Raw genomic sequence first — 25,512 nt, 5'->3', positions numbered from 1 at the left:
GGGCTCAAGCAATCGTCCTGCTTTGGCCTCCCTAAATGCGTGCTAGGGTTACAGGTGTGAGCCACCACAACTAGCCTTTATTGGCTTTCTTTAATGTCATGAGAAAATGATGGTCTGGACACCTGAAAAGACCAACTGCACATGCAGGAGTACAAATAACATGAATACAAAATCATCGCCTTTTCACATGTGGAAAGACTGTACCCAGAACTGCCCACTTCAACTTTCAGAGGAGCTTCTGCTCAACCATTTGGCTTCTTGGCACAGAACATATGCATGAAATTCTTTCACCTCCATGTAAGTGATTTATCTGGAAGTATGCCCTGATAAATCACCCTTGTCACTCTTCCCCTTTACTTCCCCTGTCCCCTCATATAAAGCTCCAGGTTCCTGTTTTCGAAACTCTGTAATAGTTGAACACAGGGCACAAAATCCTGCTAATTTTCTCTCCCAATTTAACAACAATGTGACTTTAACCCCTTGGCAATTGATGTTGGTCAGGATTTCCTGGCAGTAAATACTCAAGGACAGAGAGAGGAATCAGCACCCCACCATCATGCCAAACCATTTCAGTTTTTTTTTTTTTTTTGAGATGGAGTTTCGCTCCTGTTGCCCAGGCTGGAGTGCAATGGCGCGATCTAGGCTCACTGCAACCTCCACTTCCCGGGTTCAAGCGATTCTCCTCAGCCTCCAGAGTAGCTGGGATTACAGGCACCCACCACCATGCTCGGCTATTTTTTTTTTTTTTTTTTTTTTAGTAGAGACGGGGTTTCGCCATGTTGGCCAGGCTGGTCTTGAACTCCTGGCCTCAGGTGATCCACCCACCTTGGCCTCACAAAGTGATGGGATTACAGGCATGAGCCACTGTGCCAGGCTCCATTTCAGCTTTTTCAGTCCTTTCTGCATTCTGAAGAAGAGGTGAACTAGCAGAGAATTCTGGGTGTTGACATGCAAATGAACACCAGTTGTTTTTTTTTTTTTTCCTAGTCATATCTGATTATACTGTTTTCACTGCATTTCTGAAGGATGCATAGATTCTTTCTCTGTCAAACTGCAAGAGAGATCCCTGGGTGGGCGTGGTCTGCCTTTCTTTGCAACCAATTCACCAATTCTTAGATTGCAGACAGCTCACTTAGGCGTTACTTTCATATTTCACAGGGAACCTCCTTACCTTCAAACCTAGAGAGAAGATCGTGGCCAGCCTGCTTCATGGAGAGAGAACCTTTTAAAACCCTGGTCAAATTTGGTCTGCATAATTTTATCTTGAATCATTAATTTAACATGACATTTGGTACAATGTGGTACAATGTTCCATACAAAATGTACTGTACTTCCACGGCCGTGTTTTTGCATTTTTTACAAAGCAAAGTGGAGTCCTTACACTTGCCATCAGCCTGGACAGTATTATCCAAAGATTGCCATTATAGCAGCTGTATCATTCTCAAATTTTGTCTTAATGATTTAACACTTCTAGTTTGGGGCTAATAGTGTATTTATCTTCAGACCCTACATCAAATGGCTGGGTAAGCGTCCCTCCTTAACAGGAAAGAAAGCTTAATTACAGCTAGGACATGATGGGGTGAATTCAGGTTTTGTGGTGCATAAAATGTACACAGTAGTGGGGCCTCTCTAAGGAAGGTATTACAAATTATGAGAATAAAATTGCTTGGGCCCTTCCCCAAGCACTGGAAGGAGCTCTGCACAAGGGAAGGGCCCCATGAAGCTTCATTAGCTTCATAGCGAATCTGTCACTGGTCATTGTGTGCTTGTGCTTTTCATATATTGGACAGACCAGAATAGAATGAAGAAAGCTGCACTTGAACCCAGTGTTTCTCCAGGAAAGCAAAAAGATTTCTGTAAGGAGAAATCAATTTTTTGAGGGATACATCAAATATAATTAATTTTGATATATTTAAATTTTCAATATTTTGACACATTTTGATTTTCAATTTTGACATATTTTGATTTTCAAAAATATATTTTGATTTTCAGAATAGGATTAAAGTACTGTTTTATATAGATGAGTAAATTCAATTATGGCATGCTTCCTATGTAGAATACAAAGACAATGGGGGAAATGGGATTAATGATGAAAATAGAGTAATTAATTTTTTTTAACCTTTTTGAATGGAGAAATAGAACAGTACTGTTCCTGAGAAATCCAATAACATCAGCATTTTAACATGAGTTATGAAAGGTATTATACATGAATGCTCTATGTTTATAATCCTTTTGAATAACAAAATAGCAAGCTAAGGAATTTTCATAAACATGAAAATCACTCAAAAAGCACAGGGTATTCTGGGTGACTTTTCTAATTTGGCAGATTGAATGAGTGTAGTCAACCCGTCTACCCTCTCTCAATCACTTGAGGTAACCCTGTCAGAGTAAAAACTGGCTTGGAAAAATGTGGGCCTCATCAAGTGTGGCTTTCCTGATGTTCCTAGTTTTACCAGGGCAAAACACTGAATTCTTAGGGCTCATCTTCATTTTGTTTCCTTCTTCCTTTTTACACATCTGACTTTCATCACCTGTGGCACACGCGGTTCTCCTCGGTTAGCTACAATCCAAAATTCATTGGTTTGGTTTCCTCAGCCTCTTGCTGGTTTCTGCCCGTTGTTCCTGTTTCCCTCTTGTTGAGAACCATGAGATTTATAGGACAAAAGGGGTCTTCAGAAATAATCTGCCCCATCATTCTCTGACTAATGAATAAACGGAAGCCAGAGACATTCCAAAGTCAAAGTGCCATTTATAGCAAACTGGGAACTAGAACCTAAGTCCTGATTCTGGGTTGAGAACTTTTCCCTTTCCATTGCTTTCCATAGGACTTCTTCACTTCTTTTTTTCCTTTTAAAATGATTATTCTAGGATGAACTGGAGATTTTAAACTAACGCTCTTACATGCTGGGGTCTTGGGGCAGTGCCTTTTGAACGACTGTTTCCTAGAGGTGCTGGTGGAGTGCTGTGTGTGATAGAAGTGAAGTTTGAAAGCTGTCAAAGATATTCTGCTTTCCTGCAGGGTTTAGAGATTTAAGACAAACAAATGAAAAGTTAATATGAAGAATGATTCACACTCTAATGAACTAGCACATAACCACAGCTCTTAAAAAAATCAATTGCCAGCCAAAGAGTTATTCAGCAGGCAAGCAAAGGTATTGGCCAACTGAGTCCAGCCATTGGGGAAAACAATCCAAGTGCTTTTCTTTTTAACTCTAAAAATATTATTTTTAACTTATTCTCTGAAAGAAACTGGTTCAGATCTTTTATATCTTTAGCTATTCCTGACAGTCCTGGCAATAGAAGAATTTATTTTATTAATATTGATAGATGGATGAATGATCCCAGAAGCCTAACTTCTCCAGCAGCCCCAGAAACAAATTGGCACTACTATCCTGATTTTATTTCTACTGGGGTCCCTAAGCCCCTTTCTCTGAGGATTCTGACTGATGTCTTTCCTTTGGGGAGCAAATTCCAGCTCACTCGGGCTTTTCCAGAGATAAAGGGAAAAGAGCCCATATGTTGTTTAGCTGTAAGTGTAGGATTTAACAGGACAGATATCTTTCCAATAGCTTTGAGTCACTGGGTTTGATGGCCATTGTAAATTTCAGAATGCACAAACTTAAATGGGTAAGGAAATGTTTTCATAGAAGTTTACATTTCCATATTGATTTTATTCTTCACTAGTTTCATATTTCACACACTATTTAGAAAGACCATTTTTTCCAATGGCACCAGTTTGCTCTTATAATTATAAAAACAGTGACTCTACATGTACCTACCATAAACAATGTGATGCTTTGGAACCCAAAGTCCAATATAGCACAAATAAAGAGTTTTATTCCTTATTTGCAGATAGAGTGCAGCCAGAGCTTCGCCATCTCTTAGATAGGGGGTGAAAAGTTGGCAGGCACATCAAGCGTTTTTCTATTTATTGTTTTATGACAAACCATGGCACTGAAAATGGTTTTTGAAAACCACTGTTTATTTTCACCAACAAACATGGGATCATGTGACAATGATACACCCAGTGTGATCATCACACCAGGGTAATAGTCAAACACTGAGCACTTCCAAAGTCCATTCAGTTATCAAACTGCCTTCATGAAACAGAGCACCTAGTTCTGGCATATGCATGGTTTTCAGAGTGCAGAAAGACCTCTTAAATAAGGGGCCTTGGCTGGAGCAAGCCACTGAAAGGGAAATAGGTTGTGGGGAGAATCAGTTCCATCCTATTGAGGATGGTTAAAAGGTCTATTGCTCCTAAAATTTCTTGTCCGGCAATCCATAGCTAACAATTCCATATCCCATCTTTTCCTGGCCCTAAGCCTAAATTTCCCAAGCATATTCTTATTTAGGCAAAACAATGAAAAGTAGGGCATCCTATACCAAGGACATGATGTTAAAGTTGGTAGAAGGGGAGCAGGGGAATGCAATTTATCCATTTTGAAAGGTGCAAGTGGCCCTAGGGAATAAGATCCAGGAGAAGGAAGTTTAGATGGGGAGGGGAAGGAATCCTGGTCTGCCTGGAGGCACACGCTGAGCAGGCAGCAGGCATTCTACAATAGGCAATGGTGAAATTGAGGAGAATGATACATTTAAAGAATGGCCTCTTCAATCAAGTCATTTCCTTTTCCAAAGGTTCTGGGTAACTGGCAACCCACTATTCTGAGTAGCCTCCCCCAGCCTTGGCCTAACCAACACTAATGACATCAGTCTCAAGCAGGGTGTATAAGAAACGCAAATTGCTCTGCTGCACAGCCATAGCCACTTTTGTATACCTCCCACTCTCTCAAGAGTCCACATTTTCTGCAAAACTTTTCCTATCAATGCAAATCTTAACTTTCATGAGTCCTGGCCAAGAGATAACATAACACCCCTGAGAAAGATGCTATCAAATGAATAACATAATCATGTAGATAAAGAACAAATCTCTAGTCTCATTGAAAATCACATTTTGTTTTTTTTTTCCTTTCCCATATTCCTCTCTGAACTGTTTCTTTCCACTAGTGTTTAATTTGATTTTGCAAGATAAGGAGAAGAGAGGGTGCCAAACAATTGTAGTTTAGTTTTGTGTCATCAGTGAACGGATTATTTTAATTTGGCCCAGTCTCTCTTTTTCCAGATCCTGCCTGAATCCAGATCATCAATAATGTGCAGTTTGGTAAGCAAATATTGGGCTAGTTAGAGGCCCTCTGTTGAAAGTCCAGAATTTCAAAGGGCATAAGCAACCATGTTTAATTCAATTAAGCAAATATAGTCTGAGTAACTATTAGGGGCAAGACATAGTCCTAGTTATTGGAAGAAAATGACAAATGCTTGGCCTCTGAACTTGAAAAGCCCATAACCAAGCATTTTGCAGCCCTTTCCTTTAAATAACTTAATACCTGTTTATTCCATAAAGAACCTCCTTATTTTTTAACTCAAAGATTTAGAGCCAAGGAGTCAACTGGAGTGAGGTATCTTGAGTGTGTCCTCCAGTGACACAGATAAGAGCACGTTGGACACCAGTAGTGTAATTTTAAGTTCTTGACCACCGAGGCTTTTTTTTTTTTTTTTTTTTTCAGTCTTTTGCCTGACTTTCTGGTACTACTAAGTTGACAGGATTTCTAATAAGGATTGTAGGTACGAATTGGAGGATGAAAAGAAGGTGAGAAAGCAGTTGATGAAAACTAACCATGGCTGGTGGCTCACACCTGTAATACCAGCTCTTTGGGAGACTGAGGTGGGAGGACTGCTTGAGCCCAGAGTTCAAGGCCAGCCTGGCCAATATAACAAGACACTCCCGCCTGGGCAACACAGCAAGACCCCACCTAAAAAAAAAAAAAAACTAACCAAAACTGTAGATAGTTTGCTTTAGGGCTCTTTCCTTTTCAGCAATCCTTTAATTTTTTTCTTCCTGGATATGAATAGTTTATTTTCTGTAGTCCAATCAGCTACGCAGAGGTCTTCATTTGTTTTTGATTTGCTATGGCCAATTTTCTCATTGAACGAATGAGCTTTATGATCACCAGTGTTGTGCAGTCCTGCGCATGTAAAAGCCAGCAGTCCTAGTCAAGGACTTTTGTAATTTGAAAAGAACCAAAACAGCACAAATTTTTTCCAGTTGTGAATATATTGGGACAGCAGATGAGGTGAAGAATTCCTACTGTTCTAAAAACTGAGAGAAAACAATCACAGAAAGTTTTCTCAGAGCGAAGCTTTCTCAGTGTGTTATGTCTCCCTGGCTCACTGACAGCAAGTGGGAAAGACTAGCTTCCTAAAGTACTGCGCTGAGGGGCTAGCGTGCTACGAATCTTCTGAACTAGAGGCCAGAAAACCTGCATTATAGTCCCAGGTCTTCTACACACTTGCTGTGGGGTCTTAGGGCAAAATGTTTAACCTCTCTGGACTTTATTTTCCTCATCTCTAAAATAAAGAGGATAATAATAGCAGTAGTCAGGTGGCAATGTGACTCGAACCTAATAAATGTGCAAGGTTTTTTTTATACTGTAAAGAATTGAATCCAGGTATATTATTGTTGAGGTATCAGAGACCTATTTGCAAATCGGAAAACTCTTTGTCCTTATCAGTGTATGGCTCTATGCCGCAAGTTTCCTTTTTCTATTAACTGATTCTCTTACTAAATGGTTTAGCTAAACAGAAGGACTACCATCTTGAGATGGTCATCAAAATACATGAAAAGTTAATGAGATTTTCCCCACAATATATCTGAATAGGGGAAAAGTTACACATATCTATCAAATAATTGCATAGCTCTCTGGGAGGTGTTCACGTGAAAATAAATGAGTGCATACAAGGGCTTTCCATGGTTGGGACAGTGTCTTCTGAGTGTGTTCTGCAGTTCTTACAGCCCTAGGAGCATTGTGCAGACATCAGAATCAAAGCCAAACCCTGTCGTTAAAAACTGAGCTACAAAGCCGGGCGTGGTGGCTGCGCCTGTAATTCCAGCACTTTGGGAGACTGAGGCGGGCAGATCATGAGGTCAGGAGATCAAGACCATCCTGGCCAACACAATGAAACCCCATCTTTACTAAAACTACAAAAAAATTAGCTGGGCATGGTGGCATGCACCTGTAGTCCCAGCTACTCAGGAGGCTGAGGCAGGAGAATTGCTTGAACCAGGGAGGCGGAGGTTGCAGTGAGCCGAGATGGTGCCACGCCACTCCAGCCTGGCAACAGGGCGAGACTGTCTTAAATAAATAAATAACAACAAAAACAAAAACTGAGGTACAGAGACATGATCCAGGTCATCCAAGCTGATGGCAGAATTGGGACTAGAATTCAGGCACAATTTTATGCTATAATTCCATGTTGTTTTCTCAGTTTCCAGTCAGGGAAGAGCTTTGCTGCTTGGAAAACCTAACTCAGTAACAATTACAACCCATTCTGGGTTTTCTAAATGGTGCTGCTCAGTGAGTGAACAGATGTTGGAGAGTCCACTGGAGTGGCCCAGGCAGCTCAGAGCCTTGCAGAAGATAAAATTCCATATGTAATAAAAGGACAGAGCTTCTAGTTGCCCTGGAATAATCAAGAATGCTACAAGGAAGGAAAGGTAACCTAATATCTAGAATCTATTTTATGCCCCATGTTGAACTTCCCTAAGAGGTAACTCTAGACCAGCCCGACCAACATGGCGAAACCCCCCTCTACTAAAAATACAAAAATTAGCCGGGCATGGTAGTGCACACCTGTAATCCTAGCTACTCGGGATGCTGAGGCATGATAATCGCTTGAACCTGGGAGGCAGAGGTTGCGGTGAGCTGAGATTGTGCCACTGCACTCCAGCCTGGGTGACAAACCAAGACAACGTCCCCCCCCCCAAAAAAAAGGGTAATTCTGGTAGTTCTCCTGAAAGGTGAAATAGTGGGATTCAATACATTTTCTAAATCTAGGTCGGGCTCTTCCCAGAGAAAAGCAAGGCTGCTTGAATGAATATTGCTGTGGCCAGTTATTTTGATGGCGAGAAAAGAGATGGATCCTAAAAGAGGGTGATAGGCTGAGGGGGCTTAAGTTCATTCATTAAAGTTAGGATGACCAATACATTCTAACACTATTCTCAAAGACTTGATGGACTTTTCTCCCTCTTCAAAATAATGTTTACTTATGCTATCTGAAAACACTTCCTGCATTTCAGACTCAGTCTGCAATATGTTAACAGCCAACAGTTGAACAATATTCTGCATGTGCATTCGTAGCGCAGTAAACCATTTACTCAAAGAAACAAACACCCACAACAACTCCCCGCCTCCCCCAATGAAGACAGCAGAAGAGAACTAACTGATTTGTCTGTTGTCTTTCCTGTCAAGATCGCCCTCGCCTTTGCTTTGGTCAGCGGGAAGGACTTTATGTATGAGTCATACAAATGTTTTGCCAGGGCCCGGAGGTCAGCGGACTCTGGGTTCAGCTGGTCGATATCACTGGAGATCTCCGCCAACAGCTTCTCCTTCTCGGCTTGTGGCATCCGCCCAAACCTGATGGCTATGGAGGAAGAGGAACGACAGGATGAATCATTGGATTACTACTGCTCTGAACATACACTATGCTCTCCCAGCCCTCGTTCCCACACAGTAAAAGCATCTCCTCCTCCACTGCTCTCGAGTTCTGGTTTCTGTCTACCAGTTTGCTCATGTTTTTATAAAAGTAGCACAGACCATCAGTAAAAATTAAACTGTTCACTTTAATTTTAAAAAGTTAATGCATAATCCTGCTGCGAAAGTGAAAGAATTCAAGAGTTTAGCAAAGGGAGGAAAGTATGTCGACTTAAACATGAAATAATTGAGAACCAACTCCTATTCATCCCTCAAGACCCAATTCAAAGGTCACCTTCTTTGTATCCCCAGCAGTTGACCTAAGGTCAGGGCACTAGAAGGATCAACACGTTTCACGAATTAAAATACGAAACTGTGTAGAATTCAAAGTTGTACAGACATAGGCTTTGTTCTCAGGGAGTTTGTATGATCTGTTTGTCTCTGTTAAAAAGAAATATGGATGGTGCTTTATCACATCTTACTAGTCCAGAGAGCACTTTTACATGTAGAGGAGAGAAGCCATAGTTGTCTCCCAACTCTCCAGAGTTACCACTTAATGATGTTTGTCAGAAAGACAAACTGGCGGCCTGTAGGGTGAGGAAGTGTGAAAAAAGGTAATGAAAGAAAGAAAAGCAACGAGGAAAATGTAAGAGGGGTTAGTGGGGACTAGTTTGGGGAAAAAATAAACTGTAACTTTTCAACTCAAATATGTTTTCTTTCCTTCTTACCAATATGTTCAGCAAAATATTATTTTGAATCACGTTCCTTTGGGGGCACACTTTAGGTTCTATGTTTCCCATAATAAGGGTACCTGGCCATCATGTCCACTGCTCCCCATGCATACATAGCTGTTCTTACACTCACGACGTGGTATCACAGCCATGTGTTTTTATGGTGATCGGCTTCACTAGACTATATGCTCCTTGAGCGCAGAGACCGTCATATTCGTTTATGTCTCTAGCAAGACTCTGTCTCTGCTGAATCCCAGAACAAAGAGATGGCTTTTATTTTATTTTATTATTTTGAGATGGAGTCTTGCTCTGTCACCCAGGCTGGAGTGCAGTGGCACAATCCCAGCTCACTGCAACCTCCACCTCCTGGGTTCAAGCAATTCGCCTGCCTCAGCCTCCCGAGTAGCTGGGATTACAAGGGGTGCGCCACCATGCCTGGCTCAGTTTTATGTTTTTAGTAGAGACAGGGTTTTACCATGTTGTCCGGGCGGGTCTCAAACTCCTGACCTCAAGTGATTTGCCCACCTCAGCCTCCCAAAGTGTTGGGGTTACAGGCGTGAGCCACCGCGCCCAGCCAGAGATGGTTCTTTTATATGTTATTATGCTAAGGGTAGCATTTCTACCATGAGACATGACAGCACATGACAACTTTCCCATCTGAGTACTCCGTGAAAATTACCTTGGATTTTCCCAAGAAATTGACATGTACCCTTGAGTCTCAAATTCATAAATGCATTTCCATTGACCCTAAATAAATTTTATCACTGACTAATACAACTACTGTTTTGTAGGGGCCTCCTTAGAGACCAGACTTGGGAGTTAGAGGGGAAGAAAATCTTACCTCTCATTTGGGATTCCTTTAAATTGAATTAGCCTGTATTTAGATACTTTTAGTAAATATATCCTTGGTACATGGCCTCTTCATATAGAAACCTTTAAACTGGGAGGTTTTGGTCAAAAATCCTGCTTCCCTACTCACTCTTCCCCATTTTCTTTCTGTGTTGTTCTACGGGGCTGAGGCATGATTGTTCATATTTTTATCTACTGGTGACCCCAGCCCCTGGTGCTAGGCTTGTCTGGGTCCCTCAGGATATGACCTCATCTCATAGCACTGATCACAGGAATTAATCTATAATGTTTTATTTCCTCCCTTGCCATATAATCTCCACAAAGGCAGGAACCTTGTTCATTATTGTATCCTCAGCACTTAGTACAATTTCTCGCACATATTAAGCCCTTGTCTACTGTAATTTGAAATACAATGGAAAGAAATCCCAGATAGCATATTCCTTCAAAATCCTCTGTGAACCTCCTGACCACTTTGCTCAGATAGAATTCCTTATGCAGTTGGCCCTCCATACCTGCAGGTTCCACATCTGCAGATTCAACCAACTGTGGATTGAAAATATTTGGAAAAAAGAACCAATAAAAAATAATATGGGCTGGGTATGGTGGCTCATACCTGTAATCCCAGCACTTTGGGAAAGGATTCAGCTGTAATCCCAGCCGAAGTGAAAGGATTGCCCAAGGCCAGGAATTTGAGAACAGCCTGGCCAACACAGACAGACCCTGTCTCTACAAAAATAAAAATAAAAATAAAAATAATTAGCTGGGCATGGTGGAGTGTGCCTCTAATCCCAGTTACTAAGGAGGCTGAGGTGGGAGGATCCCTTGAGTCCAGGAGTTAGAGGCTGCAGTGAGTCATGATAGAGCTACTACACTTTAGCCTGGGTGACAGCAAGACTCTGTCTCTAAAATAAATAAATAAAACAATGATAAAAAAAAGACAAATAAAAAAATATGGTATAACAATTTTTTTTTTTTGAGACAGGGTCTCATTCTGTTGCCCAGGCTGGAGTGCAGTGGTACAACCATGGCTTACTGCAGCCTCGACCTCCTGGACTCAATCGATCCTCCCACCTTAGCCTCCTGAGTAGCTAGGACTACAGGTGTGTGCCACCATGCCTGGCTAATTTTTAAATTTTTTGTAGAGACAGGGTTTCACCATGTTGCCCAGGCTGGTCTCGAACTCCTGGGCTCAAGGGATCCTCCTGCTTCCGCCTCCCAAAGAGCTGGGATTACAGGCATGAGCCACAACGCCTGGCCATAAGAATTATTTATACAGCATTTACACTGTATGAGATATTATAAGTCATCTAGAGATGATCTGAAGTATACAGGAGGATATGTGTAGGTTATATGCAAATAATATGCCATTTTATATCAGAGACTTGCACATCTAGGAATTTTGGTATCTGAGTGGATCCTGGAGCCAATCCCAGGGAATAAGGAGGGATGGCTGTACTATGTTCATTTCTTGTTCACCAGTAGTTCCCAATTGAGGAGTGGGGAGGGTAGGGGAGGCAGAGCATATCAGAGTCACATGGTAACTTCTGACATTATATGTTTTCCATGGAACATTTTGATGGGCCATCCATCCACTCAGTTAGGAGTATATAAAAAACCTGGGGTTTGGGACAGTTTATAAAAAGCTTCCTAAATGCTGGGCTCCTGTTGTATGCATACATTAGCTCATGTATTAAACTGTTACTATACTACGATGTTGGTTTATATCGGTTATTCTACTTGAATATAAATTATATGAGTAACAGGTTTTCTCATCTTTGTTCCTAAGTGTAACAAAATACACATAGTAGGTTAACAATAAATGTTTGATGGATTAAACTCCAAAATATCAGGTTTAAAAACATACAGAAAACGAGACACTATGTCCATTAGGAAGTTTGGGAAAATGATCATGAGAAAAGCACTAAGTAAGAAGGCGTATTAAAAGAAGAAGGAATTTTGGTGTAAAACTCAGAGAAAATCAGTTGTCCTATAACAAAATAGAGGTGACTAGAATCACCAACTATCTACTGCTCCTGAACTTTTGTTATTTCACAGAACACACAATACTGTCTCTTTACTCAAGGAATAATTATTGAATGACTACTGTGTGCCAGGCATGGTTCTAAGCTCTGATTTAGTTTTTACAGGTAAGAGGCTATAAACATATGCAAAAGTTTACACACCTAGAAAAGCTATTTTTTCCTAATGGGTAATCAAAAAAGTTAATTTAAATGAACAAATAGCCAAAGATAGCCACTTACGACATTTGCTAGTCCTGCTTTTCTATCACCTAACAAATATAACCAGAAAACACCCCTAAAAACCATTTTAGAATTAGGATATATTAAAGTGAGATCCCTCTGCCATAATCTCACAAAAATGTATTTTTATAAGTTGAAGTTCCCCTCAAAGGCTAACTCTAATGAATAAATTATCTGTATTGTTAAGTGCCCATGCTACAAATTAGGTTCCATTTAATTACCAGTGCAACCAATTATATAGGTGATTTTAGCATTTTTTATACACCAGAGGTTCATAAAAGGAATGAAAAATAGATCCCATTTGGTGAGACTAAATTCACATAAAACATACAAAAATCTGAAACTGTACAGAAAATAAGGATTTTTATTTACATACTTTTTTTTTTTTATCTTTCAGCTGAGGCACGCATACCTTTTTTAAGGGGGAAAAAGCCAGTGTTATTAGTATATATAGCCAGCAACGAAAAAGCCAGTTTCGTTGCTTCTGAGTCCCACATAATAGTACCTATCTACCTCATGTGAGGTGATGAGAGGAAGTGCTTAGCACAGTGCTGGGCACATGGCAATGCTTAATAAACACTGCTTTTATTGCTGTGGTCGTGGTAACTATGGCTGCTGTGGGTTCTAGACCAGGTTGGTAGTCATGGCACGCTGACCTCTCCCACAGAGAAAGAACAGAATCTGAAAACCTAAACTATGTGTCTGTCTGCCTGCCTGTCTATCTCTATTTCTATCTTTCCATCTTTAAATTGTTTGGGAGATGGTGTTTTTTAGTTAAGTAATTCTTGAGCCTCAGGTTCTACCTTTTACCTACCAAGAGAAGGAAAGTGATGGAGGTTGGGAGGTGTTTCCTGTAAGACTGAAGTGAGAGCTTAGAAATAGAAGATGAACAGGCCGGGCGCGGTGGCTCACGCCTGTAATCCCTGCACTTTGGGAGGCCGAGGCGGGCGGATCACGAGGTCAGGAGATCCAGACCATCCTGGCTAACACGGTGAAACCCCGTCTCTACTAAAATACAAAAAATTAGCCGGGCGTGGTGGCGGGCGCCTGTAGTCCCAGCTACTCGGGAGGCTGAGGCAGGAGAATGGCGCGAACCTGGGAGGCGGAGCTTGCAGTGAGCTGAGATCCCGCCACTGCACTCCAGCCTGGGCGACAGAGTGAAGACTCCGCCTCAAAAAAAAAAAAAAAAAAAAAAAAAAAAAGAAATATAAGATGAACATTCTGGATTGGGGGTCAGAACTATAAAGGCTGAGTGTGCTCATATACAAGTGTATTTTTCTAAATCTTCTACCACTGCTGATTAATCTTAAAAGGAAAATGCTTCATGTCTTACTGTGAGTCACTGAGTGAGAACTTTTGGCCTCTCTGGAAAGCAAGGGAATGAATACTGCACTGAATGTAGTCAGGAAGTTTAATTTCTAGTTTCAGCTCAGTGACAAACTAGCTATGTGGCTTTAAGAAAATTACTGAACTTCTCTGGTCTTCAACTGATTTATTTACTGAATGAGGAACTTAGAAAAGAAGATTCTAAAGTTTCCTTCCTCTAGCTCTAAATTTAGCTCTAAAGTTCTACAAATGTCTGCATAGTACTTGAGAACATGCTCTGCTCTCTTTTTAAAAACAGTATGTGTCTAGTTTTTGAGGCTCAAAGAAAATACATTCTGTCTGTTCTACAGATCTGGCACCTGTCACACAGAGCAACTTCCAGAACACTGGCACACAGTTTCCTATTTGGAATAATTCATCATCTACACAGAAATCTGGTATCTTGGTAAAAAAAAAAAAAAAAAAAAGATCAATATCAGAACTGGTAGGCTCCCTTCAGGAAGACTGGGTTTGATAGAGACTCACTAACTTCTGGGAAAGCATATTAGCATTCCTTTATATAACACACTTCTGTTGAGCAGAATGTAGCTGCTACTAGCATGTCATAGATTCCATATTGTGTATTTAGTACTGACACTGTTGAACACACAAACATCAAGCACACGGAATAGTCAGATGCCTGCTTTTTGGATCTGGGTACAATGCTAAGAAACAATTAATCGACATGTTTTTAAAACGTCTACCTAATTGTAGGAGCATTAAAGACAAATGCTACTTAATTACAAAGGTTAATTAAAGCAGGTTTTCAAAATAATAAATCAATAGAAAATAAAATAATGAAATAAGACAAGTCTTATTTTTGTCTTTCCACATCTAAGGGATAAATTTGCAATCATTATCAGGCTTTTGAAAATTAGTAAGGCTATGTCTTACGGTCTATTTTTCCACTTTTTATATGTTTGCTGCATATAAGCAAGATATTTATAACACGTGCTTTTTACATGGCTGTGCCAATAAGTTGTTTTCCCATCTCTCTTAAAAAATTTTTTTTTTTTTAGAGACAGGGTCTTTCTCGATCACCCAGGTGGGAGTGTAGTGGCATGACCATAGCTCACTGCAACCTTCTGGGCTCAAGCAATCATTCTGCCTCAGCCTCCCAAGTGGCTGGGCCCACAGGCGCACATGACCACGCCCAGCTAATTTTTTATTTTTTTTTGGTAGAGATGGGGTCTCGCCAAAACTCCTGGCCTAAGTGATCCTCCTGCCTCAGTCTCCCAAAGTGCTGGAATTGCAGGTATGAGCCACTACACCTGGCTCACCTCTTTCTTTCCTTCCTTCTTTCCCTCCCTTCCTTTTTCCTTTTTGTCTCCCTCCCTCCATCCCCTTCCTTCCTTCCTTCCTCCGTCCCTTCATTCCTTCCTTCCTCCTCCTCCTCCTTCTATTCTTCTTCTTTTTTTTTTTTTTTTTTAAAGAGACAGGGTCTCATCCTCTTGCCCGGGCTGGAGCACATTAGTGTGATCTTGGCTCACTGCAGCCTTGAACATCTGGGCTCAAGGGATGCTCCCACCTCAGCCTCCTGAGTAGCTGGGACCACAGGCATGCACCACCATGCTCGGCTCACTTCTCTTTCTTGAGGGGAAAAAAAACTTGTGCCTGCTGGAGGTTCTGCAGGATTTGGCAATCTAATAACTATTCTTTTGTAGTTCCTCTAAAGTAAAACAAGAAGCAACCTTTACCATTTTTCAACTATTTGTAGAGGACGTTTAAATATTTTCTTAGGTTTCTTTCAAAAATGAAGATGAGCAAAACACCACCAGCTCGCCTCCTAACTCAATCTCTGATTCCCTGAAGTCTTCCTGACATCCTTTAATTCATTCACTGAACACTTGTTTGATGCAACACTGTGCTACGCCGATGGGGCTGGGGGAAAGGATGAAAAGGACTTGTCTGGTAGGGGAGACTGGATATGTTACACAGATGAGTCTCTCTAGTGTACCTCTCTGTGCTACTCTACTATTACCTCCTCTTTAAGTTATCTTTCCTCCACCACTGAACTTACTGAAAGAGTTGTTTTCACTGCGTCTGTGTTTGTCACTTTCTATTTACTTCTCGATCTACTGCAATCTAGCTTCGGGCTCACTGGGATTTACCGAAACTTTGTAAAAATCCTGAATGCTTTTCTCACAGCCAGAACTAACGGCCTCTTCTAAGTTCTCAATAGACTTGAGCTCTCCAGCATTCTCCCAACCTTTAATGCTGGCGACCATCTCCACCTCTTATTTCTAAAATTTCTTGTCCTGGTTCCTGCTGTTCTGGGTCCTCTAACTTTCTGCCAGCTGCTCTCCAGATCTCTCTGATGGTGCCTCTCCCTTAGCTTGTATTCTGTGGTCCCTAGTATGACCTCTCTAACCTACAATGGGTGCTGATGATTCCTGCTCTCTCTTTACTGAAATGTGGAGCCTTATTTTTCACGTCTTCCTGTATTCCTCTATACATAGTTGCTGGATACTCCATAGGCACCTCTAACACAATATAAAACTGAATTTAAAATTTTCTCCTCCAAACTGGCTCTTATTCCTGTGTTCCTTTCTTGGTTAATTCATTCTATCGCCCAAATGAGATACCCTAAATAATCTTTGACAACCTCTCTCCCTTCAGGCGCTTTTATTCATTGGTCACTGCTCTGATATTTCTCTCAATTTCCTTTCTTCTCGCCCTTCTCAATGTCTTATTTCCTCATATTGCATTGGTCTTCAGATGAATTTCCCAATTCCAGTCTTTTCTCTATCATTTTTACTGCTATCAGTAGTTTTTTTTTTTTTTTCGGTAATATATATCTGATCACTCTCTTGCTTTTTAAGGCAGAATGTGGTATCACAGGAAGGCATGAAACACATAGAAAAGGAAGAGCAGGGAATCAGAAAAGTCTCATGGGAAGGAAGGCATTTGAATGAAGACTTGAATGTCAGGTAGAATTTCCACAGGGAACAGACAGACACATCAACAGAGGCCCAGAGGTATCCAAGCATAAGCCATTTTCCAGGAATAGCAAAATGCAGGGTTTGCCGGAAGTGTGAGTGGAAAGTGGGCAGGGGTGGGGAAAGGAGGTAGGCTACAACATGGATGGTTCTGGAGTCCACACAGGGCAGAGGGACAGGGTAGCCGGAGCAAACGTGTACTGCCACATGCATTAGGACTTGGTTACCTTTTCTGAAAGTTAAGATTTGGGTAATTTTTCTTTGCACAACCAAGAAGACTAAAGAAAAAAAAGTAATAGGTTAGCCGGGTGCGGTGGCTCATGCTTGTAATCCCAGCACTTTGGGAGGCTGAGGCGGGCGGATCACGAGGTCAGGAGATGGAGACCATCCTGGCTAACACGGTGAAACCCCATCTCTACGAAAAATACAAAAAATTAGCCAGGCTTGGTGGTGGGTGCCTGTAGTCCCAGCTACTCGGGAGGCTGAGACAGGAGAATGGTGTGAACCTGGGAGGTGGAGCTTGTAGTGAGCCTAGATAGCGCCACTGCACTCAAGCCTGGGCGTCAAGAGACTCTGTCTCAAAAAAAAAAAAAAAAAAAAAAAAAAAAAAAAAAAAAAAAAAAAGAAATAGGTTAAAGTTGAAATCTATTTGCCATTCAGAATTTTTCCTTTTCTCAATATACACTAGAGCTGCTGTTTGCAAGGCACTGAGAGAACTACCTTAAAAATGTGAGTGTCACAAAAATTTGTGAAATCATTTTTCTGGATTTTTATGAAGCCACTGAGAAATTATTTTGAAAGTTGTCAGTTTTTTAAAAAAAATTAAAAACTCTCTCTCATTTATATCATAAGACATCCTAGTCAGCAAAGCTAAGATTTCACTAGCTTTTAAATTTATGAAAAACATATTTTTAACCAAATCTCAATGTTATAGAGAAAACCTAACTGAATGATTCATAAACAACATGTCAATTCTTCTCTAGATTATTTTCTTAAATAGGTCAGGTGCAGTAGCACTTTCCTGTAGTTTCAGCAACTCCAGATGCTGAGGTGGGCCCAGCCTAAGCAACATAGTGAGACTCCATCTCTAAAAATAGTAATAATAAATACATAAAATTTTAAAAATAAAAAGTGCACTTAGCCTAAACTATTTTATTATTTAGTTCATACATAAAAAAAGAGCTCTGAATATGAATTATTCACTAGTCAAAAAAAAAATTTTTTTTTTTTTTTTTTTGAGACGGAATCTCGCTCTGTCACCCAGGCTGGAGTGCATTGGCCGGATCTCAGCTCACTGCAAGCTCCGCCTCCCGGGTTCACGCCATTCTCCTGCCTCAGCCTCCCGAGTAGCTGGGACTACAGGCGCCTGCCACCTCGCCCGGCTAAGTTTTTGTATTTTTAGTAGAGACGGGGTTTCACTGTGTTAGCCAGGATGGTCTCGATCTCCTGACCTCGTGATCCGCCCGTCTCGGCCTCCCAAAGTGCTGGGATTACAGGCTTGAGCCACCGCGCCCGGCCAAAATTTTTTTTTTGAGATAGGGTCTTGCTCTGTCACCCAGGCTGGAGTACAGTGGTGTGATCATGGCTCACTGCAACTTTCACCTGGGCTAAAGCGATCTTTCCACTCCAGACTCCCGAGTAGCTGAAACCACAGGCGCGCACCATCACGCCCGACTAATTTTTTGTAGTTTTAGCAGAGACGGGGTCTTGCCATGTTTCCCAGCCTGGTCTCGAACTCCTGAGCTCAAGTGGTCCTCTGACCTCGACCTCCCAAAGTGCTGGGATTACAGGCATGAGTCACACTGTGCCTGGCCCACTAGTCAAAATTCTTAATGACTAAATAATTTTATTAAATATAAAGAGGACAAGGCCAGCGCAGTCGGTGGCTCACGCCTAATTCTAGCAATTTGGGAGGCTGAGGTGGGATCACCTGAGGTCAGGAGTTCGAGACCATTCTGGCCAACATGGTGAAACCCCATCTTTACTAAAATACAAAAATTTGCTAGGCGTGGTTGCGGGCACCTGTAGTCCCAACTACTTGGAAGGCTGAGGCAGGAGAATTGCTTGAACCCGGGAGGCAGAGGTTGCAGTGAGTTGAGATCATACCATTATACTCCAGACTGGGTGACAAAGCGAGACTCTGTCTCAAAAATAATAATAATAATAATCAAATAAAAATAAAGAAGACATATTTTTAAAATGTGATTACTATAAAGGACTTGCCAGCAAGATTTTAAAACAAAAATGACTACTTTGAAAAACTATAAAAATGCATGCAAGAGCCCATCTAACTAAAGAAGCAACATTATCCATGCGTCTTTTTATCAAGATTCTGCAGACACCAGCTTCACTAACAAACAGTAGTTGATGCAATGATCACTTAGTAAGTTACATGCACCACTGAGTGGCCTAGGAAGCAGGTCTGTATTTCTGCTTCATTTTCATTTTGAGCTTTCCTCTAAGGGCAGTGTCTAGACACAGTAGTGAATTGATTGTGCTTGAGATGACTCAGGAAGGCTTCTGAGCAATCGGTGGAATTAACCCATGGTCTAGAAATGATGGGTTGTTAAATGACCAAAATAATTAAGAACGTGTGTTTATTTTCGTTACTTGCAGGAAAAAAATACGTTTCTGAAGCATATCAATCAGTCCATCAGCTGGGTACTTTTCCTACCCCATGCTGAAAGTGAATATTTGAGAAGTTATGTTTCTAACTGGAAGAATTCTGAAACTATGTTCTTCTACAACGTGTAGGCGATATGTCACAATGAAAATGAAAGTTCCCTCTGAAGAGCTGTAATGCTACATAACCCAGGATGCCATTTATACTTTCTCTAGCCCAGAGGCTCTGGATTTCTGCTCTCGGGCTACATCACTAATCATCAAACCAACTGCCCGAAATTGCTGAGCAATTGATCACAATATGTAGACCTGACTCAGATACATAAATTATATTTTTATTTTATGGTACCAAAACATATAGGTGAAAACTTTTAAATTCAGGCAATTGACATGCCAGGTGCCTACATATTTGTGAAGACCGGAGCATTGTAAGACACAGAATAGCTGGTTGAAAAGTGAAAAATCCAGTGAGTTAGGTTGTTTGATTATACAGAATCACAGAATTTTCAAAGTGAAAGGACATAGTGATCACTGATTTCAGTGCCTATCCAATAACATTAGCAAGAGCCCCTAGGGTTCCCTACTGGTTCCTTCAGAAACCTCCTTCAAAGCTGTGAGTGCATGGCCAAAGGGGAAGCTACATTCATCAACCAGACTAATCAGAGACCAGAGAGCAGAAATAAGGTTAACACAGAATGGAGTACATTTGCTTTGGGGGACGTCCATGTTTTCTTGCACATACTGAAAACAGCTGGGTGCTGACTTTGGTATAACACTCAGAGCCTCTTTCGATAAAAAGGCATTCTATATGAACAAAAACTCTGTTGGCTTCACATTGGTCAAAGCAATGGATTTTAAATAGTGACTCAACTTCCTAGAAAACTTTGTATTTAGAAATGTTTTCTTCATGCAGCTAACAGGCAAAACTAATCAAAACCTTGTTGTTAGTCTGATGTTTTCTTTTCTGTGTGGCAAACAAACTCCCATAAAAACCTCTGAGGTTTTTTTAGTAATGTTTGCAATTTTTTAAGTGTTGAACTGCCTAAGTCTCTGATGTCGTGACACTTAATTCCTATATTTTCTTGCTTTTGCTAGAACTGAACGAACACTCCCTATCAAGATTGACCCCCTCTAGAGATAAAATAAATTGTCATATGAAGTCAAAAGATGACCTATCAAGTTTATGATAGCTTTCTTTGACTTTTAGGGGAGGAGAAAATCATACCATTCATACTGCATAGGTTGGGGTTTAAATAATATTTGCCTATAAGCAATAAGCAATTGGAGATTGATTTTAAGTAAACGTATGCAATGCCTGTAAGCAACAGGAAATATATTTTACATAAATGTATGCACTGCCTATAAGTAACAGGAATTATATTTTACATGAATGTGTGAAGTGATAATTTTTTAATAGGCAAAAAATAGTGTTAAAAGTGGAACTGGCATGCTTTCCTAGGCTATCTCAGTGATAATGACCTCAAAGTCAATGATTTCTTCATGAAGATGAAATAAGTTTATTGCAACTTGATTGCATCACCTAAAATATAACCCTTGACTTGGAAACTTGCCCTTATGTTTTATGAGGTCTGAAATAAAAAGGAAACTGATGGAACTGAACCAGCAAATTATTTTGCAATCCATGACTACAGTTGTATACAGCAGATGTAGTCAATTGTTGAGGAAGGTTGGACCAAATTTCCATCCTGTTCAGTACTGTTGATAGCTCTATTCAAAATACATTCTTGCCTTTAGAGGAACTGACCCATAGTAATGATACAGATAGAATTTTGTGAACTATTTTTAAAGGGTAGGTTATTAATCAATGAGTGACTCTCAAATATCTTGATGGTTTCCACTGTGAAAACCAAATATCTGCATGATAGAGCAAAAATTTAATTTTCTCAGATGCTTTAGAGTGCATATAGATGAAAACTGCCTTCTCACTAGATCAGTTTTGGGAGAGATGAAAACAAAAGAAAGAAAAAATAGGATAGCTGATGAAATGAAACTTCAAATTTAATTTGGTCATGTTGGCATTTTTTATTTCTTGAGTGCATTGAAAAGAACTGATTAATACTTGACACATATAATACTACCAAGTTATACCTAAAATTTATTTTGTCAGCCAGGTAACCAATGAGAACTAAATAGTGATCAAGAATCATTTTTTCAAACATGTTTGTCTTCCAGGACTTTACTGAGTTAGTTCCACAGATCATGAAAACAGGGGTCTTTTCTCAGGTCTTCTACATCATTTCCCTTAAGCTGACACCCAAAGTCATAAGCTTGACTTTAGACACAGGTTTCAAAAGTAGAAAGTTTTATTCTCTTACGTTTCTATGGCATTAAAGTTTTGCAGAACTATAAAAATAATTTGTTTTACCCTTTCCACAACTCATGGATGTTCCTTGAAGTGAAGGAAAGGAACACTTGTCTTTGCATAATAAAGAGCAAAAAAAAAAATTAATTAATTAAATAAATCTAAATTCTCACATGCCACTTAAAGTTCCAGACCCAGACATCTTCAGGATTTTCTTACGTTTAAAGTAGAAAGACACTACTGATACACACAAGTAAATATAATTCTCTATTTAATGCATGAAGCAATATAAAATTTTATCACGATGATCATTATATTTGTTCTAAAACACTAAAGTTTTTCCCATCATCCCCCAGATTTTTCAAGTCTCTTCTCTCCTCATGGCAAATGCCCAACCAGAGAGAGAAGGGTTCTATAATGAAACGTTAAAAACACTGACCTAAATGAGAAATGTTTTATCGACATGCAATATTCTAAATTCTGGCATTTGGTGGAAAACCTGTACACATTTTTGGCAATGGCCTTAGTGTCCACTGGTCTGGCAGCTATAATGAGAATAATAAAGTATATGGTGATGACTGTTTACTCACCATTATGAGACATCCCCACTGCAAGGCATTTCTGAAACCGACAGTACTGACATTTATTTCTACTTTTTTTGTGGATCCGACAGTTAAGATCACATCTGTCATAGATAAGCTTCAATCTGATTGTTCTCCGGAAGAAACCCTGCAAAGGGATATATATATATATATATATGTATATATATTATATATAAAAAAAGAAGCAAATTTTAAGTCTTTGTGACACATGGAAGCAGCAACCTACGGCAAAAGGTTTACTGGCCTGGGAATCAGAAAAAGCAGGTTCTTGACACGGTTCTGTCACTGGTGACTTTAGACAAGTCACTTAACCTCTCTGGAACTAAATTTTCTTTGCTGTAAAATAAAGAACCAGAGGATCTCCATGTCCCTTTTTTAGCTCTTAGACACTGATCACATCCAGCTGCGGCTTTCACTGGATCTTGGCTCCACATTTGGTTTTCAGCATGCTCTAAGAAGTGCTCTGGATTTAATGTAATGCAAATAAAACACCATGTAATCAGTTCAGACTCTCTGCAAATCATTCCAACAGCATGCCCCAGCCTTTGTAATTGTGCTAAGCAGCCTGGCAAAGTTATAATCATTTCATTCTAAAATCTGATCAGGGCCAATAAAAATCCACATGTGGATAATTTTTTTGGAATTCTCTATGTTGCATAATTTCCTGCAGAATTTGTTTCACTTATTCATGCTGCTGAAAGTGTGCCCCATCATTGTTGTGGCTTACAGACAGAAAGAGACTATGGCAAATAACATGAGAAGTAATCAGATAAATCCTCACAAAATCGACTGCTATCTCAAAATGGCAAATACGTCAATTTGAGGCCAACTGAATATTCTGCTGTATTTACATCTTTTGGAAAGAGCTGAAAAAAATCGAATTGGACATGTTTTCTGACTCCATTTTTTGGGTTCATCATATTCCTATTCATTTCTATTGTGTTCATCTCCATAAAATTTAATTGCTAATTCTTTCAAATGTATCTGGCCCTGTTTGGTGCAAAAAGCACTGCATTAGTATTGCTGCGATCATTGACATGCATTTTGACTTTCTCCAAATTTCCATTTTGAACTCTGGATGTTCTGATTACTTGACAGCTTCACTTAAATAACTAATAGCCATCTCTAAGCCAGCCTGTCCAAATTGAAGTCCTGACCCTCCCCTACAAACTCACTTCACTTGCGACTTTCTCCATCTCGGCAGATGCAACGCCATCCTCCCAGATTCTCAAGCCCAAATCCTTGAAATCACTCTTGACTTATTTCTTTCCTCAAGAAGAAAGCTTTCTCTAAATACACACTTGCCTGTTTCCTTCATCGCCTTCAAGTTTTGCGTCTCACCTCTCAATGGGGCTAAGCCAACTTATTTAATACTGTGGCCTGTCCCTGCCCCACCTCTCTTCTGGAACTCTTGATCCTCTTGACTCTGCTCCAGTTTTTCTTCTTTCCAATAGCACTTATGACTTTCTAACACACCACAGAATTTACTTATTACTGTTTAAGTGTTTATTTTGTTCCCTCCCTCACTGCTCAATTAAAATTATAAGCTCCTCAGGGGCAGGAATAGCCTCTTCTACCCCTGGATGGAATCCAAATGCCTATGATAGTGCTAAATTAAAATTTGTGGAATTAATATAGATGTCACATAACTTCCTTTCTGGGCCTCACCTTTTTCAACTGTAAAATGAGAAAGCACTTCTACCTCTGGTGGTTTGTGACTCCAAATTATGACTGAGATGTTACAAAGGCAATAGGCTTGACAAAGTAACCATTATTCTCAATTTGGGTTTGTCATTTCCTTGATCTTTAAGAAAATATAGGCTGGGTGTGGTGCTCACGCCTGTAATTCCAACACTTTGACAGACTGAGGCAGATGGATTGCTTGAGTCCAGGAGTTCGAGACTAGCTTGGGCAACAAGGTGAAACCCTGTCTCTATTAAAAAAAAAACACACAAAAATTAGGCAGGTGTGGTGGCATGCACCTGTAGTCCCAGCCACTACTCTGGTGGCTGAGATGGAAGGATCACCTGAGCCCAGGAGGTCAAACTGCAGTAAGCCAAGCTATGATCACACCACTGCACTCCAGTCTCGGTGACAGAGTGAGACACTGTCTCAAAAAAAAAAAAAAAAAAAGAAAATAAAAAAAGGAAGAAAATACAATTTTATCACCTACTATGTAAAATGAAATAATATACTATTTAATTTTGCTTGTTTTGAGGCTTTACTAAATGGTATTATACTATATGTAGTTTTTGGGACGCTATTAAAATTTAGTATGAGGTTTCTAAAATTTACGTTCTTTTTAGTGAAAGACTATGATTTGCTCATTTTCATAATTATATAGTATTCCATTGTATGACTATACTATAATTTATTAGCTTATTTGCATGCAGATGAATGTCTGAAATGTCAATTTTTTGCTATTGTGAGAAGAGTTTCTCTAAATATTCCTGTAAATATTTTTAAGTAGCATTTCTGGGTTGTACAATGTGTGAATATTACATTTTACAAGATAATGCCAAATTGTTTTCCAAAGTGTCTATCAATTTACACTCCCCACAAGCGTTTTATGAAAGTTCTAGTCTCTTCCACATTTGGTGTTGTCAGACTTCTTAATTTTGACAATCTAAAATGTATAAAATTGAATGTAAATCTTGATTTGTATGTCCCTGGCTTTTCACTTCCCAATTTCTAATTGTCTTTTCCTTAAAATTGAATTTTAGACTTTTAAAAAATATGCTAGATATTAATCTGTTGTCTGTTACAGATGTTCAAATATCTTCTCCTCTGTTTGGCTTACCATCCTTGAAATGTACTTTTTCAGTATTTTTGTTTTCTTAACCAATAGATATTTCATTTCACTCTCATTCTTTTTTTTGTTTTGTTTTTTGTTTTGAGACAGAGTCTCACTCTGCTGCTCAGGCTGGAGTGCAGTGGTGCTATCTCGGCTCACTGCAACCTCCGCCTCCTGGGTTCAAGCGATTCTTGGGCCTCAGCCTTCTCGATAGCTGAGATTACAGGCATGCACCACCAAACCTGGCTAATTTTTTTTTTTTTTTGGTATTTTTAGTAGAGATGGGGTTTCACCAAGTTGGCCAGGCTGGTCTTGAACTCCTGGTCTCAAGTGATCCACTCACCTTGGACTCCCAAAGGCCTGAGATTACAGACGTGTGCCACTACGCCTGGCTCACTCTCATTCTTGAGAGATTACTGAGTACTCAGTTATTCACTCTTAACACTTTGAATTCTATTATCCTTCTGCTTCCATTTTGCTGTTGAGAAGTCTCTTGTC

General features: G+C 40.0%; 1 protein-coding gene across 14 annotated transcripts in view; it reads right to left on the bottom strand.

The window, feature by feature from the left end:
- PPARG (peroxisome proliferator activated receptor gamma) overlaps window positions 1-25,512 on the bottom strand; it is a 148,950-nt gene that overhangs the window by 20,338 nt on the left and 103,100 nt on the right. For 11 of the 14 annotated variants that reach the window (XM_065539001.1, XM_015445349.3, XM_074032998.1 and 8 more), the window contains 2 exons: window positions 22,209-22,347; window positions 8,279-8,478 (listed from right to left, as the gene is read on the bottom strand). In XM_065539001.1, coding sequence (XP_065395073.1) covers window positions 8,279-8,478; window positions 22,209-22,347 — 339 coding nt within the window. The remainder of the gene's footprint in view (window positions 1-8,278; window positions 8,479-22,208; window positions 22,348-25,512) is intronic. The other 3 variants (XM_074033000.1, XM_074033002.1, XM_074033001.1) reach the window with 1 other exon arrangement.

This window comes from Macaca fascicularis, chromosome 2 (genome assembly GCF_037993035.2).
Source record: "Macaca fascicularis isolate 582-1 chromosome 2, T2T-MFA8v1.1".
Lineage (NCBI taxonomy): Eukaryota > Metazoa > Chordata > Mammalia > Primates > Cercopithecidae > Macaca > Macaca fascicularis.
Note: the sequence above shows the minus strand (reverse complement) of the source record. Positions and strands in the feature narration are given on the sequence as shown.